The sequence below is a fragment of the Nomascus leucogenys genome, chromosome 16 (assembly GCF_006542625.1).
Source record: "Nomascus leucogenys isolate Asia chromosome 16, Asia_NLE_v1, whole genome shotgun sequence".
NCBI lineage: Eukaryota > Metazoa > Chordata > Mammalia > Primates > Hylobatidae > Nomascus > Nomascus leucogenys.
In genome coordinates this window covers 94,508,883-94,526,159 of record NC_044396.1, presented here as the reverse complement: position 1 = coordinate 94,526,159, position 17,277 = coordinate 94,508,883, and the positions used below count along the sequence as shown (strand labels likewise).

At 61.6% G+C, this 17,277-nt stretch overlaps 1 protein-coding gene across 1 annotated transcript in view; it reads right to left on the bottom strand.

Moving 5' to 3' along the window:
* ADGRB1 (adhesion G protein-coupled receptor B1) overlaps positions 1-17,277 on the bottom strand; it is an 86,626-nt gene that overhangs the window by 68,123 nt on the left and 1,226 nt on the right. Inside the window, 9 exon segments of the mRNA XM_030794987.1 lie at positions 11-117; positions 1,578-1,679; positions 1,885-1,947; positions 1,950-2,048; positions 4,286-4,450; positions 4,929-5,093; positions 5,215-5,379; positions 5,797-5,907; positions 6,892-7,053. Coding sequence (XP_030650847.1) covers positions 11-117; positions 1,578-1,679; positions 1,885-1,947; positions 1,950-2,048; positions 4,286-4,450; positions 4,929-5,093; positions 5,215-5,379; positions 5,797-5,907; positions 6,892-7,053 — 1,139 coding nt within the window.

Genomic DNA, 17,277 nt, shown 5'->3' with positions numbered 1-17,277 from the left:
TGGCCCTCACCATCATCTGGATGTTTCTGTAGTCAATGGAAACACAGCGGATGTAGGTGGGGGGCTCCCAGTAGGCGATGCCTTCCTCGTCCAGCTCACACCGTCGCAGGATGAGTCCTGGGGAGACCACCCCCTTCTCAGGTGGACGCCCACTGCCTGGCCCAGGAATCCCACCCTCGGCCCCTGGCAGCAGACCCTCTGGATGGGACCCTGTGGCCCCCAGAAACAGGGAATCGCCCACGGCCTCACACGAAGAGCAGAGCCCACGCAGGGACCTCGTTCCCTTCATCAACACATTTCCAGCTGCTACCTGCCCCAAGGACTCAGGACCTGGCAGGAGCTAAGCCTTCAGGAACCCCACTGCATGGAGGTGGAGATCTCGGCCGAGCAGGGGCTTCAGCGTTCAGCCATGACCTCTTTTGGAGCCCCTTCTAACCAACCCAGAGCCCTGGAGGGAGCCAGCACCCTGGGCCCCTGCCTGGCTGCATCCACAGGGCTACAGGGGCCTCAGCCTGGCCCGGAGACACGGGGGCAGCCTTGGGGTACCGCTGGGCATTAAGGAGACAACAGCCTTAAACACGGCACACCCTGTGATACAGAGCTCACTCCTAGGACATCATCAGAGAAACAGGGACAGCTGAGTGTTTACAGGGTGGCGGCAGCCACAGAGAACTGTCGCAGCCCTGACACCCAACAAGAGCTGCAGGACTGGATGCAGAACCTGGTTTAGATGGGGCCAAAAATGAGTGGCACTGGGAGATCCCGCCATACATGAGGACCAAAGGCCAGGGGAGGCACGCCACCGTGCGGCATTCATATGCTTCATTTTGCTTCTCAGCATTTGCAATCTGCTACCAAGAACATGCCCTGTTCTGTAATCAGAAGAGTGAGGGAGGAGCAGCAGCCGCAGCTGGCAATACGGGGCCCCCGCCGCCGTCCCCCACACCTCCCCACAGCAGCTCTGAGCAGAGGAATCCCAACTGCCCTCATCCTACAGATGAGAACACTGAGGCTCAGGGAGGTTAAGTCAGTTTCTGAATGTCACACAGCAAACAAGGGCAGAACCAGAGTTTGAACCTGGGCTCCCATCCTCCCTGCCTGCTGCCTGTCAGGGACATAAAGCACCTGCACTCCTTCAAAAAGGAGGGGTGAAGGAGGCCTGCCCCTAGTGCAGCGAGCCCTTCCCCATGGAGCCCTGCTTTCTCCTTGAGGCTGGCATTCAACGGAGACCTCCTCTTCCTGTCCCTGCAAGCCCAGGGCAAGGGCATTCACTTCCCTGTGCCTCAGTTTCCCAGCTGTAAATGGTGGCGGCTTCTTGGGTTGCTTAGACTCCGTGGACATCTTGCGTTAGGGGCCGAGCATGGGTGCCAGCCCCTAGCGAGTGCTCAGAACAGCGGCTGCCACAGAGTTCTCACTCGGTGCCTTGGGCTCGCGGCCCCGCCACCCTGCGCCAGCGCACGCAGGCTGTCTGGGCTCCGTGTCTGGGCCGCCTCCCGGTGCCAACAGCACCTCAGCGTGGGCATCACCGTGAGGACAGGATGGGAGCCCCCATACACCACGTGCTCTCCAGCCCTCACCTGTGGCGTTGCGGGGACACCGGACAGCAGCCACCTCTCCCGCTGGGGTCTCCTTCCAGATCACAGCACCAAAGTTGTCCTCGTCACAGATCTCATGGGGCTCTGCCAAGGGGCCCGGGACAGGGGTTCAGGAAGGGGTACTGAGAGCCGGCATCTGGCTCTGGAAGGTGCAAGGTACCTGGAGCAGGCATCATTATGAGGATGGGACGGGAGCCCCCAACACACCACGTGGGTGACAGCTGAGCCCGAGCCCGCCCGATTGCCATCAGCCCTCCCCAGAGCCCAGCCCAGAGGGGAGGGGCCTCACCGGGACACCGCTGGGTGCCGCACTGCCGGTACTCATCCTGGGGGCCCTGGCAGGCTGCTCCCCGAAGAAGGGCCCGGAGCAGACACGCTCCCGTCGCTGGCTGCCAGCCCCACACGTGACGCTGCAACTGCCCCATGACGCCCAGGCCTGCCACTTGCCATCCACTGCGGGGCGCGGCCAGACACAGGCCACAGGCGACAAGGAGGGCGGGGTCCAGGAGCCACAGTGACATGAGGACACAAAGACAGGGACCCACACAGAGCCATGTGGCAGTGAAACATAGGGACCGAGGGATGTGGGGCAGGAGGTCAGAAGAAGGGAAATTCAGACCAGGAGAGGAGAAACCACTCATCAGCCTGATACAAAATAAAGCAAATACCCCACATGCAGCCCACCCCACCACCCTCCACACCTCACTGTCACCCCACTACCCCACGGCCACCCCTCCACCCTCCACACCTCACTGTCACCCCACTACCCCACGGCCACCGCACCACCCTCCACACCTCACTGTCACCACACTACCCCACGGCCACCCCTCCACCCTCCACACCTCACTGTCACCCCACTACCCCACGGCCACCCCCCCACCCTCCACATCTCACTGTCACCCCACTACCCACGGCCACCTCCCCACACTTCACTGTCACCCCACTACTCCACAGCCACCCCCCACCCTCCACACCTCACTGTCACCCCACTACCCCACGGCCACCACACCACCCTCCACACCTCACTGTCACCCCACTACCCCACAGCCACCCCAACACCCTCCACACCTCACTGTCACCCCACTACCCCACGGCCACCCCACCACCCTCCACACCTCACTGTCTCCCCACTACCCCACGGCCACCCCACCACCCTCCACACCTCACTGTCACCCCACTACCCCACGGCCACCCCACACTCCGCTTCTCCACGACACCCCAAGTCCCACTGTGCACCCACACTCCACTTCCCCGCAGACACCCCAAGTCCCACTGTGCACCCACACTCCACTTCCCCACAGACACCCTAAGTCCCACTGTGCACCCAAACTCCACTTCCCCACAGACACCCCAAGTCCCACTGTGCACTCACACTCCACTTCCCCACAGACACCCCAAGTCCCACTGTACACCCCGCTATCCCACGGCCACCCACACTCCACTTCCCTATGGACACCCCAAGTCCCACTATGCACCCCGCTACTCCACAGTCACTCCACACTCCACTTCCCCATGGCCACCCCACACTCCACTTCCCCACAGACACCCCAAGTCCCACTATGCACCCCGCTACTCCACAGTCACTCCACACTCCACTTCCCCACGGCCACCCCACACTCCATTTCCCCATGGACACCCTAAGTCCCACTGTGTACCCCGCTACCTCTCGGCCACCCCACATTCCACTTCCCCATGGACACCCCAAGTCCCACTGTGCACCCCACTACCCCACGGCCACCCCACACTCCACTTCCCCATGGATACCCCGAGTCCCACTGTGCACTCCACTACTCCACAGTCACCCCACATTCCACTTCTCCACAGACACCCCAAGTCCTACTGTGCACCCCGCTACTCCACAGTCACTCCCCACTCCACTTCTCCACAGTCACCCCACACTCCACTTCCTCATGGATACCCCAAGTCCCACTGTGCACCCAGCTACTCCACAGTCACCCCACACTCCACTTCTCCACAGACACCCCAAGTCCCACTGTGCACCCCGCTACTCCACAGTGACCCCACACTCCACCTCTCCACAGTGACCCCACACTCCACCTCTCCACAGTCATCCCACACTCCACTTGCCCACAGACACCCCAAGTTCCACTGTGCAACTTGCTACCCCATGGCCACACTCAACTTCCCCCAAAGACACACCAAGTCCCACTGTGCACCCCACTACTCCAGGCCACCCCACACTCCACTTTCCCCACAGACACCCCAAGTCCCACTGTGCACCCCGCTACCCCATGGCCACCCACACTACACTTCCCCATGGACACCCCAAGTCCCACTGTGTACCCCACTACCCCATGGACACCCACACTCCACTTCCCCCACAGACACCCCAAGTCCCACTGTGCACCCTGCTACCCCACGGCCACCCCACTCTCCACTTCCCCATGGACACCCCAAGTCCCACTGTGCACCCCACTCCTCTCCCCACGGCCACCCCATGCCCCACTCTCCTCATGGCCACCCCACACCCCACAGTGCACCTCACTCATCCTGCAGCCACCCCATGCCCCGTTTCCCCCACAGCCACCCCAGACCCCACTGTGCACCCCACTCCCTCCTCAGTCACATGCCGGGGCCCATGGTTACCCCCACCCGCTGTGGGGCCTGTCGCCCTCCTAGAGGCTCCTGCTTGTTAGGTGCCCCCGACCCCTGCCCGGCGCACCCCTGACCTGGGCACTGCTGCAGGAAGCAGTCTCGGGTCTCCACCCAGTGGCCCTGGCACTCAGCGCCCCCGTAGGAAGGCCCGTTGCATTCACGCGTGCGCTGCTGTCGGCCCTGGGAGCAGCTGGCGGAGCAGGCGCTCCAGCTCGACCACTCATTCCAGTTTCCATCCACTGCCCGGCCCGGGGGAGGAAGGGGACGCAAAGTGGGCGTGAACACCCGGCACCCCAATGCCTGGCTTGGAATGTGGGTGTGAGCACCCTGGGTGCTACCACCCCACACCCAGCCTGGGACATAGGTGAGGACACCCTGGGGGCCACCACCCCACACCCAGCCTGTGACATAGCGTGAACATCCAGCTTGGGACATGGGTGAGAAAACCCTGGGGGTCACCACCCCACACCCAGCCTGGGACATGGGTGTGAACACCCTGATGGCCACCAGCCGGCACCCAGCCTGGGACATGGGTGGGAAATGCCCCAAGGTCACACCTCAGTCTGCTTCCTGAACCCAGTCTGAGATTCCAACCTCTGAGCACCCTGAGGTGGGTCTGGAGTGGGCAAAGCTGTGCTCCTGGGCCTGGCCAGTGGCCCACTGTGACCTCCCCTTTCTTCCCTTCCTCCCTGCCCCTACGCCCCCCCTCTCACCTACCAGGGCACAGGGCAATGTTGCAGAACTTGGTTTGCTTCTCAGGGCCCTCACAGGGGTTGCCCCCAAACTGGGGGGGCCTGCAGGTGCGCGTGCGATCCCGAAAGCCACGGCCACAGGTGCTGGAGCAGAGGCTCCAGGGCGACCACTCGTCCCAGGCACCATGCACTGCAGAGGAATGGAAGGTGCTGCTGCCCTCTGCGGCCACCATCCCCGCTGCCCTGGCCCCCCCTGCCCCAGCCCCCCGCTGCCCTGGCCGTCTGCTGCCCCAGCCCCACGTCCCACCTACCTGGGCCCACCGCAGAGTTGTTGCACAGCCGCTGCTCCCGCAGGGGTCCGCTGCACTGCGTGCTGTAGGAGGAGGACACGCAGAAGCGCGTGCGGGTCTGCCAGCCCTCGCCGCAGGTGCTGGAGCACACGCTCCACGGGGACCACTCCTCGGCTGCTGGGTCACCTGCAGGCCCCACTACAGCGTCACAGGCCTGCCGCCCACGGGGCTGCAGTCAGACCGGGGCCAGACCCCACAGCAGGAGGGCTGCCCTCCTGGGGAGCAGGCAGCAGGGCTGGGGCAGAGCCCCCGGGCCTTCGAACCAGGCTGATCTCAAGAACTGGCCATTTCCCCTGCAAGACTGGGAGCCCTGAGGGCTGGCTTGTGCCATCCCTGGGCCTCTGGGGTCTGGCCAGGGACAGGTCTCTTCACCTCACACCAGTTCCCCTAATGCCAGTCAGTCAGGAGACAAGAGCCCTGCACCTAAGGGTTTAGTCTAGTTATGGCACGTTATTCAAGTTACTACCCACAACTAGCCGCGATTGATAACTTACAGTATTTTCCCAAACCCTAGTCCCACCCACCCCCCTCCCGCCAGCTCACCGGTCTGGGGGGCTGGGAACCCAAACTGCTGCAGCTCGTCCCCCAGCTCCTCGCGCCGCCGGGCATCTGTGGACCGCAGGGACTGGCTCCGGGAGCTGGTACGCCCAGCGGCTGCAGGACGGGCTCAGGTCAGCACAGGAGCGGTGCTTTGCCCCCGTCCTCTCTCTCTGTGGCCACAGTGCTCTGAGTTCACCAGCACTGGGCCACCTGGCTCCACTGGGCAGCTGGGAAGCCAGGGACCAGAGTGCCCAGCCTGGCACCAGCCCTCATCTGGTCACCAGGGGACCCTTCCTGTGGGTCCTGTCTCCCATACCCCGCGCCACCTCTCTCGCTGCCTCCATCGCCCACAGGCCAGCGTTCACCTGCAGGACGGCTGCTCTCCCCTGCCTGGCACCCCAACAGCCCCCTGCCTCCCTCCCGCAGCCCAGCCGATGCCCCGGGGCCCTCCCCAGGCTGCTGAGAGGAGCTCTTCTCCCCAGGAAAGTTCACCAAGGAAAAAACAGCCCAAACAATGACAGTCTCATTACAACGTGATTTAACTTCATGGAAGCAGCTAAAAAATGCATGGGGTCATTAGAGAGCCTTATTACAGAAATACATTCTGGAGGCAGTATCCGGCTGGGGCAGGCGGGCTGGCTTGGCCAGAGCTCCCACAGCCAGCCTTCCGCAGACCCTCCAAAAACCCCAATCCACAAACGAGAAGAAAGCCCCAACTAGTCCCACTCAGCCCCAAGCACCACCCTCTTCGGGGCCCTCACCTCTGCTCTCCCGGCTAGGCCCCCCTCCCCCGGGCCAGCCCCGAGGTTAGGTCCTGCTTCTCAGAGCGCAGACCCACCCTATTCACTCTTCCTGCAGGCCCCGCCCAGCGTCTGCCAGGCCCAGGCCCCGCCTCTACCTGGTCCCTCCCCAAGCCCCTCCCTCCATCGGCCCCTTCTGCTCCGGGCCCTACCCCTGCCTGCCCCCACCAGCCCCTTCTGCTCGAGGCCCCGCCCCGCCCCCACGGGCCCCTTCTCTCCAGGGCCCCACCCCCCTCTCCTCCCTCGCAGGCCCCGCCTCTCCAGGGCTCCGGCTCCGCCCCGCCCCGCCCGCACTCACGGCCGCAGGCCTCGCGGTTGCACTGGCGACCCTCCTCCAGCACCCCCTCGCAGCCGCCGCCCTCCACGCCTGGCGCGGGCAGGCAGGTGCGCGTCCGCGTCTGGAGGCCTCCCCCGCAGTCCCGCGTGCATTCGCCCCACAGGGCCCACAGCTTCCAGCCGCCTGGGGGGAAACCAGAGGGCGGGGATCAGTGCAGGGCAGGGGCTCGTGGCCTGGACGGGGTAAGTCATGGGGGTGCTAAGCCCGCCGAGGCCGGCCCGGGTGGGGAGGGGCCGCAGGGCCGGGGAAGGCCTGGCCTGGGAGGACCTGGGGGTCCAGTGTCTACCCAGCTCCCGGGCCCCCTCTGGAGAGCTCAGGTCACATCTGAGCCTGAAGGGTCCCCGTGTGCCAGCCGCCGCTGGGCAGGTTTGCTGCCAGGATGATGAAGGGATGACGACCTCCGCCCACCCGCGGGCTGCCTCACAGCACAGCGTCCTGATGGTGAGCAGAGGGTAGAGGGGCCTGGCCGCCAAGGCTCTGGTTCCTGGCACGCCGGGAAGCCCTCTCCAGGCTCCATCCAGTTTCTAGCCAGGCCCTGTTCATCAGAGCCTCAGTTTCCTCATGGGCTCAGCGGAGGGTCACCATCCTCATCATCAGGGCTCCACATCTCACACCCCAGCTGTGACCTGAAGCCGCTTTCTCACCCCACGCAGGGACACCAGTGGTGACGAAGGCCTCACACCTGGTGTCCAACCAGGGCCTCGAACCCAGGGCACAGCCTGACTGAGCCTGCCCTGGACCTGGCCAGCTGGCCACCGGAGGAGGAAGCCTGGGACAAATGCCTGCAGGCCCCTCGCCACCATTCCCCTGCCCTGACCCCAGCCACTCTGTTCAGCTTCTCTAGTGAGTCTTCCTCCATCCCTGCCCCACAGTCCCCGCGGCCTTCACGGACCTGTGTTCCAGCAAACCAGACCTCACGCCCCAGGAGTCTCCGCTCCCCGGGGGTCCTCGTGCTGCCAAAAACACTTTGGGCCGCTTGGAGTGCCCATGGTCCTGGAGCACTGGGTAGCCATGGAGGAGCACAAAGCAGGAGAGGGCCACTGCCATCTGTGGGCCAGAGAGGGGCAGCGGCACCAGGGGGCCGGGAAGGGGCTGCTGCGTCCAGGCCTCTTGCTCGGGCCTCCTGCCCAGCACTCTGGGCTCAGGCACACCCGGTGCAGCAGGGTCGGGGTGACTTGGAAAGGGCATGCAGCCCTTGCCAAGTGCCTGCTCCTGGCTACGGTGGCAAGGAGGCAGCCAGCGGCCACCATGAGGGGACCCACCACGGAGCTGGGGCCACTGCCCCATGCTGCCACTGGGGAACACTGGGGATCCGGCCGCTCGATCCCAGGTACAGCAGGGGAGGCCCCAGGGGCAGCAATCAGGCCAAGCACAGGCCACCCCGACCCACCAGAAGGGCCCCAGGGCCTCTCGGAGCCTCAGAGTAGGGGCCCTGCCTCCCTCAATGGGAGTGTGGACTGCAGGAGACCCCAGGGGAGCTCCAGCCACCAGGTTCCCCCAGTGGCCCCACCACCCACTGGCCTCACTCTCATCATTTACAACATGAGGATAATGGCTGACCTCCCAGGACTGACCAGTGGGAAGTCAAAAAGCAAAAAAGGATGTGGAGAGGACGGCGTGTGGCATTGTCACTTGGGTCAGAGTTGACTCCTGGGGCCCCACATTGATTTTCGGCAAACTCAGTGTCCAGCCAGAGCGCACCCTACCTGCCCCACTTCCCCGCACCTATGCCAGGAATGGCCAGCAGGGGGTGCCAGGGGCACGGGGATGAGACCCAGGAGAGGGACTGACCCACCACAGCTGTGGGAGGCCTCATTCTCCCTGGTGGGGTCCATAGGGTAGGGGGAGTCTTCCAGGCCCCCACACCTGCTGCAGAACCCTCTCCCTTCACTCACAGAGCCACACTCCCCAGGTCCCAGAGAGGAGAGCATCTGGCTGAGGGTGCACAGCAGTTGAGCTGCCTCCTCCACAGCGTGCTTGGCCCATGCCATGCCAGGGGAGGTGGGGGACCCAGCACAGCCTCCAGGACACAAGGGCGGGACAGGGTGGCACCTGTCCACAGCACAGGAACAGGTGACGGGCCTTTCGTGGCTGTCCTGTTACATGCCCTAACTCAGGACAAGGAGAGGAACCTGGACTTGAACTGGTGGTCAGATTCCAAATGCCCCCATCCCCCAGACTAAGGCCTCCTGCTAGGACTGTCTGGGGCCCCGGGGCTCCGGGCCTCAGTGGTCTCACCTGCTGAAGGCATCCCACCCCCCCCGATTCTGAGGCAAAGGCACAGACGGGGTCCTGAGAGGCAGGCCTGGCAATGGGTCAGGGTGGCACGTCCTGCGGCACTCCCCTCGCCGTCCCAGCCCAGCCCCCATGCGGAAGCCTGAGTGACGTGGAAACTGGCAGTGGGCGGGAGAGAGAGGGTGTCCAAGCCAGGCTCATCGAAGGATGCCACTCGGTTCCCATGGCAACTGCTACAGCGCGCAGCCTTTCAGGATAGACCCAGGTGAGGCCTCAGCTGCCAAAACACCCACTCATTTCAGGGCTGGTTACCTTGGTGACCCAGGTGGTGAGGATGTGGTAGGGGGAGAAAGGGTGGGGGCACATCAGGAGAGGCTGCGGAGGGGCGGGACACTGGCCCAGAGGATGGGTCACCCTGCCCCCACAAACCAAGCCCAACCCTGGTCACATACTGAACCCTGACTTTGGACCTGTGCTGAGCCCTGATGCAGGTCACAAGCTGACCCTGGACGCATACTGAGTCTCTATTCTAGTCACACACTGATTCCTGACCCTGGTCACATATTGAGCCTTGATCCTTATCACAGACTGACCTCTGATCCTGGGCACAGAATTCCTGATCCTGTCACATACTGAGCCCTGATCCCAGCCACAGACTGATCCCCCATCTTGGTCACACTCCTGCTGCTAATGAACGCTGAGAAAATGGTAGCTGTTATTTTTATTCTTGTTTTGTTTTTGATGTGTGTCCCCTCACAGAGCTGACACTCAGTAAACGTTTGTCCGGTGAATTCGTCAATGCCGGGCTGAGCCCCTGGGAGCCGCAGTGCAGGGTGCAGAGGTGTTCAAGCCACCCTTTGCTGGGTGGCCACAGTGTGTCTGAGCTGGGTGGGCAGTGAGGGGCAGCAGAGGAGCAGCAAGCAGGCTGGGGGGTGGGCTGCCCCTCCAGGCCCGGAAAGAAGCCGCCTTTCTTCCCCCACTCAATGCCAGCTCTGTCTGGAAGCCTCATTTCCATCTCATTAAGGGGATGAATAGAGCCAATTAACGGCCCCAGGCAGCCTGGCCACCCAGGGGAGAGGGTGCTTGGTGAGAGGCCTCCCGGTGTCCTTCCCACCCTGGCGCCCCAGACTGGAGGCTGTGAGCTCCCCACAGCCCGCGCCCCGAGTTGGCTGGGATGGGGGTGCAGGGGGGCGCAGGGGGCATCCCTCCCTCCAGCTGGGCCTCCTCAGCTTCCGGGCTGTTCTCTGGAGGAGAGCTGTGCATTTCTGTCTGTTGCCAGCAGAGGTCTCCCGAGTCCAGCAGGTCCGGCAGCACCGGGGCTGGAGGGTCAGTTCTGCCATTCCCGCCCTGCTCTACCACCAGGTCCCAGGCACCCACAGCGTGCCCCAGGGATGACCCCACCTCCAGCCCAGCCTCCGAGTTAGGGTCTGTCCTGGGGCACCCAGACTCCTCTGAGATCTGGACCAGGGCCCCCTGCACGGATGTGAAGGGAGGGCCCCGGAGGGTGGATGGGGCTCCCTGTGGCCTGATTCAGCCCACCTGCTGCCAGCAGCTCCTACTGGCGGGGCCCAAGTGGCTGGCCCCCCTTCCTCCCGCCACAGAGGCAGGCACCAGCAGATCTCAGGATAGGGCTGAGAAGCCAAGCCCACCATCTGGCAGGCCACTTCCCAGGTGAGCTGAGAAGAGCGAGGAGCCTCGTGCAGCAGTGGGGCTCCCCTAAACCTGTCAAGGCTCCCTCTCCTTAAACCCTCATGCAGGCCCTGCAAGCAGGTACTGTCCCGTCTCCAACTCTCAGGAGGGAAACTGAGGCTCCCTGAGCTGGCCGAGTCTTCGTGCTTCCTTTTCTTGAGCAGGCAGGTGCTCCTTGGCCTGAGAATGGTGCCCTGTTTACAAGCCTGAAAGCCCAGGGCCCATCCCGGAGAACTTGGACAAGTCTCTGCCCACCGCCCAGGCCCTGACCCTGGCTGTCTGCTGCCAGCTCCACATCCTTTCTCCCCATCTTTCTGGGGAGTGGAACCAAACCACAGTGCCCTGACTCTCAGCCTCTCTCGCAGCCGGGCAGGCGTGCGGTGCGTTCTGGCTCTGAGCAGAGGAGCTGAAGGGCTGACGGCATGGTGGGCCCAGCATATCATTCCCATGGGGCCCCACCCTGCCATCCCCATCTGAAATGGGTGTTGTCTGTGATGGGGACTGAAGCCTTCTTGTTTTCTAGATTTTTCTAAATTGGCCCTTGTGCAAAAAGAGTGGCTCCCCTGTCCAAGCCAGAAACCCCTGACAGTGGAGACCTTGGCACCTTCCCAAGCCCCTCGGCGCTCCCTGTCACCGTGAGACTACCTGGAGCCCCAAACTCCACTCCAGTCCTGACTCCCCTCCAAATCCCAGCCAAGGCTTTGCCGCTCCCTCTGCCCCTGCACACCCCAGGGAGGCCTCCAGATGCCTCTTCCCAGGACTTCCCAGGCTCCTGGGGTTGGGGCTGAGCCTGACTGTGTCTCCAGCAGCCTCGAGAGTGAGCGTGGGGTCACTGGGCAGGTGGGCCTGGGCTGACTCTCCCTGGAGGCAGGGCAGGGACGGGGAGGTCACCCCATCTCCGTGGCCGGTCACAGCCCCTCGGCCAGCAGTAAGCCTCCCACACCCCTGCGGGATCCAGGAGCCCAACGGAATGTGTGGGTTCACCCTCCACACCCAGTTCCAGCCCAGCCTCCCATACCCACTCTGTGTGGGCACACGGAGGACACACACAAGGACATACACACGAGGACACACAGGCACACACACCACACATAGGGACGCAGGGACACACACACACAGGGACACACATCACAGAGGGACACACACACTAAATTGGCCCTTGTGCAAAAAGAGTGGCTCCCCTGTCCCTCCTTGTGCAAAAAGCGGCTCCACACACACCACACAGGGACACATAGGGACACACACACACACGAGGACATACAGGGACACACACACTTGCTCCCAGGCCCCAGGACGCTGCTTTTTCATGATCTTCCATGTCGCTTGTGCAATAAAATTCTTTAATTAAAACATGAATATTTAAAACAACCCTTGAGAGAAAGGGCCCCATCTCACCCTAGGCGGAAAAATGCAAAGGGAGGCAGTGGCGAGGCAGCGATGAGGGCCAGACAGAGCCGGCGGGAGAGGGGCCTGACAGCCTGGGGGGCGGTGGGGCGTGGGGCAGCGCGAGGTGGAGGGGAACAGTTGCTTGGCCTGAGGAGTGTTTGCAGAGTCTGACGCGTGACGTGGCCATGTGGCACTTGGACAGGCCGTGCGGGGGGCAGGGCTGAAAATGGGCCACGAGCTGGCCTGGGCTGCCTGCTTGCTCCCGCACTTGGCTGTGTGTTGCCTGCTAGGGACAGCGATGGATGGACAAGCCCGTCCCAGTGTCCCCGGGCCCACGGCGAGGGCACAATGCTCCCTGGGCACAGGTCTCAGCTGGCAGGATCTGGGGGTCAACTCTGCCTCCACTCAGCTGTGTGTCTTCTGAATGGTCACCTGCCTCTGTGGTCCTCATGCCACCCCATCCCCCCCACACACGCACGTGCATGCACAGACATGTACACACTCACATACATTCACACACAGGCACGTGCACAGTCACACACATGCACGTGCACACACACGCACTCACGTTCACACGCACATGCGTATACACACATTCACACACATGCACACACACTCATTCACACGCATGCGTACATTCACACATGCACGTGCACACACATGCACTCGCATTCACACACGCACATGCATATACACATTCACACACATGCACACACACTCATTCACACACATGCACGTGCACATACACACATTCACACACATACACATTCACACACATGCATGTGCACATTCACACACACGTGCACATACACACACATTTACACACATGCATGTGTGCACACAGTCACACATGCATGCACACATTTACACACATGCACGTGCACATACACATTACCACATTCACACATTACCACATTCACACATATGCACACACATGCACGTGCATATTCACACACATGCCCGTGCACACACACACTCACACATTCACACACATGCACATGCACACACACACATTCCACACATGCACATGTGCACACACATTCACACACATGCAGGCACGCACGCACACACACATTCACATTCACACACATACACGCATGCACACATTCACACGTGCACACACACATTCACACACATGCACATGTGCACACACGCACTCACACACATGCATGCACGCACATACGCACACATGCACAGCTCTGAGCAGAGCTCACCGCAGATGCCCTAGTGTTACCACCTGATGGCAGTGTCAAGGGGCTCTGCCATCAGCCTGCCACTTACAAGCTGTGTGGCCCTGGCTGCTGCCTTAACATGTCTATGCCTGGTTTTCTCCAACTTGGACTGAGTGCCTGCTGCTCCCAGGTACTGTTCTACACGCTGGGGGGCACGTCAGGGAACTGGCAATGCCTGCTTTGTGCTGCTTACATCCTGGTCTGGACAATCAGAAGTGGACATAGCAAATAAGGGAAATTATGCAGTGTGTTGAGAGGTGACACATGCGTGCAGAGACAGAGGCAGGATAAAGGGTCAGAGAGTGGGGCCAGAGCTGCTGCCATTTTAAACAGGACGGTCAGGGTAGCCTGCAATGAAAGGTCACATCTGCGTGAGGACTGGAAGGCGGGAGCCCCGCGGGTCTCTAGGGAAGACTGTTCCTGGCAGAGGGAACAGCTGTGCGAAGGCCCTGAGGCAGAGCGTGCCTCCACAGGAGCCTATCTCCCGTGAGGGTGCCTCTGGCACAAAGTAAACACTCAATAAATGACTATTACTACTGAGATCACTTTTGCTCCTGTGGTCCTGGAAGCATCAGGGCCTTCTGGGCACAGAGCATGGGCACTAGAGTCTGAACTGTTTCTGGGCCCGGATGCCCACATTCCCCCCCATCCTGCACAAGATGACGAGCTCCCTGCTTCATGCTGCCAGCAGCCGAGTCAATATGTCCTCTGGCTGTCTTTCCACAAGATCAGCGGCCCCTGCCCCACAGCCTTTACCTGTGTTCTGTCAAAATTGCTGCATAGAGCCCAGCCTTGATACATACATTCACACCATGCATGCATGTGGCACACACAAGCACGTGCATAATGTACTGCACACATGCACACACACACACACACACACATACATGCACCCACACTTACATGGGGGCACACACACATATAAGCATGAGCACATATGCACACACGTATGCCATGCATGCGAACGCGCACATGCCACACTTGCACACACACATGCATGAACACACATGCACACACAACATACTTGCATGAATGCATGTGTGAACACATATCCTCCCACCTCCTTCTGAGCACCACTTCCAAACATTCCCTTTCTCAGAATCTCCGTGCACACCTCAAGCTGCTCGAATATCCCTGCCTCCAGTCTGTCTCTGCTCCCTGAGCCCTCTAGAGTCTCCCTGCCTAAGAATACGCGAGGATATTGATATTTCATCGTCAACATCGCTTCTGCTTAGAACGCTTCACCCCAGTTCTCATTCATCAGGGCAATCTAGGAAACAAGATATTTTTACTCTTCCTGTTTTAAAGATGAGGGGCCTGAGGGGTTGAGAGAGCTGATGGAATTGGCCCAGGGACACACGGCAAGCCGGGTCAGGCTGGGATTTGAACCCAGGCCCTGGGGCTTTGCAAAAGTGGCTCAGAAGCTATTTTCAAGCATCCATTGCCCCATCCTGGCCCTGTCCTGGTGCTCCAGGTGTCAGAGCTGCCTGTTCACATGACACTGCCAGCTGGCTGCCTCACAGGCAGCTCACACTCAAGTCCCACTCTGACCTCCAGATCTTCTTCTCCCCTGCAACCCCCAGCCCCACTTCCTCAACTCAGCTGACATCCTCATTTCTGGTGGGACACCTGGGAGGGGTTCCCTGCCCATGTCCACATCCTTTCATCAGTAAGTCGATCATCAGCTGTACCCCAAGGCCCTCTTCTTCCCTCCCGCTGCTGCTGCTGCTGTGTCCTGACCAAGCCAGTGGCAGTCCCCTCCTGAATGCCACCACCGGCTGCCAGCCCGTCCCAGGCTTCCCCTCGGGGCTGACATCTCTTCTGCACTCACAGCCCAACCACTAGCTCTTCTGCCCAAAGCCCTGCTAAGGCCCTTGGGTTCCCAAGATAACGTGGGATCTCCCACGGGAGGTCCGACCACCTTACACCATAGGGTGGCTGCACTCAGTAGGTGCCCAGTGAGGAGTGAAGCTCGGCGCTTCCTCCGACACCCACGTCACACGGTGCCCCAGCCTCTCCACGCGTCACACGCGTCTGTCCCGCCAGCTCTTTCCAACAAGCTCCACGCTGCTCCGAGCACTGTTAGAAATGGCAGAGCTGCTGCCCCCTGATGCTGCTAACGACCAGCTCTTCAGTAGTGGGTGTAATCTTGGGCCGGGCCCCTGAGACCCATCAGTTGGAGGAAAACACTCGGCAGAGGAGTTGGTATTCTGCCAAGGAAGGAACCAAGGCTCCGAGGGGTGAAGTGACCAGGAGTGGCAGACCAAGAAGCACGGCCAGGTGTGCCTGTGAACGCTGGGCCCAGTCCTCCTGCAGCCTCCCACCTCCCAAACCGTCCACCGCCCCATCTCTACTCCCTGAAAGAGCCGTCCATACTCTACTTCGTTCTCTCCCCAGTCCCCCTCAGATGCTCATCCCTGCCACACCACAGAAGCCGCCCTCGCCAAGGCCACAGTGACCTCCACTCTGCCTGGTGGGGCTTGGTCCTCAGTCCCTCCCACCCAGCCGCTGGTGGCACCTGACGCAGCTGATGTGCCCACCTGTCCTGACACAGCATGACCACTTGGCTTCCTGGCCCCCCACTGCCCAGGGGCGCTGCCTCCCTCCTCCTCGGGCCACTGGAGGGGTGGGCCGAGCCTCACGCCTGTCCCTCCTTCCCCTGGCCCCTCTCTAGCCCCACTCATGGCCTCACAGAGGCTTCTCATCTGGGATCCGTGGCCCGCGTTGTGGGTAGAACCATGCTCCAGCATAACTGGCTTCCTTTGTAGCCCTGTGCAGCCTATTTTGTGACTTCAAACACAAAATTCGGAGGAAGAGTCCACAGGCCTCACTGGCCCCAGAGAAGTCAAGGATGCTGGATACCCCTAAAGGTCCCATTGCCCCAAGATGGCCTCCAGCCTCGAGCACACAGCCCGGCCTCACCCCCAGACACCTGATGTATGCAGTCAGCCCCTGCCTGGCATTGCAAACTCAAACCCCTCCAATCCCCCAATCTTCCCAGATGCTAACACCAAAACCCTGGGCTTCCTTTTCTTTCTTGCATGTCACCCGTCAGCAAGGGGTCTCCATGCCCTAGGTGTGTATGGGACCCATCTCCTGCACTGAGGCCCACTGGGCCCCACAGGGCTCTACCCCGAGGACCCTGCTCCTATGCATGCTCCTGTCTCATTAGCAGGAAAAGCCAGTGTCCCAGAGGCTGGCAGCCCCACAGGACTGGCCCCTGCCCCTCTGTGCTCTCCGGGCACAAAGCCGCCCAGGCCTCTGCACTTGCCGTTCTCTGTTCCTGGCATGAGGTTCCCCCACCTCTCCCAGAGCTTTGAACAAGGTCCCCGGTACTCGCAGCCTCCCTGACCTCCAGGTACAATGGCAACCCTGCCATGAGGGGCTAGCCCTGCCCGGTTCTTGTGCAAGGCTCTCATCGCTGCCCAAGGCCCGGCTGCTCGTGTCTTCTTGCTTAGGGCCTTCCTCTCTCCCTTACGAAGCTGCCTGAGAGCAGGGCTCTGGAGGATCTTCACTGCTGCAGCCCCGGCCCCAGCACCTAGAGCGCGTGGCAGATGTGATTCATCCACCCAGAGCATACTCAACCCGAAACCTCATCTCCTGACCACGTCTCACAGAGCCCACCTGCCGACCTTTCCACGCAGCCCGAGTCCCCAGGACCATCATCCAGCCCCAGGGGCTCCTGCAGCCCCAGCCCTCGGCCGTTGCAGCCTCTGGCCCATCAAAGTTGTCCTGCCGGAGAGAAAGGGCGGGCCCTCTCCCAGCCGGGAGGATGACCCTTTCCCATCCTGGAGGGAATTAGGCC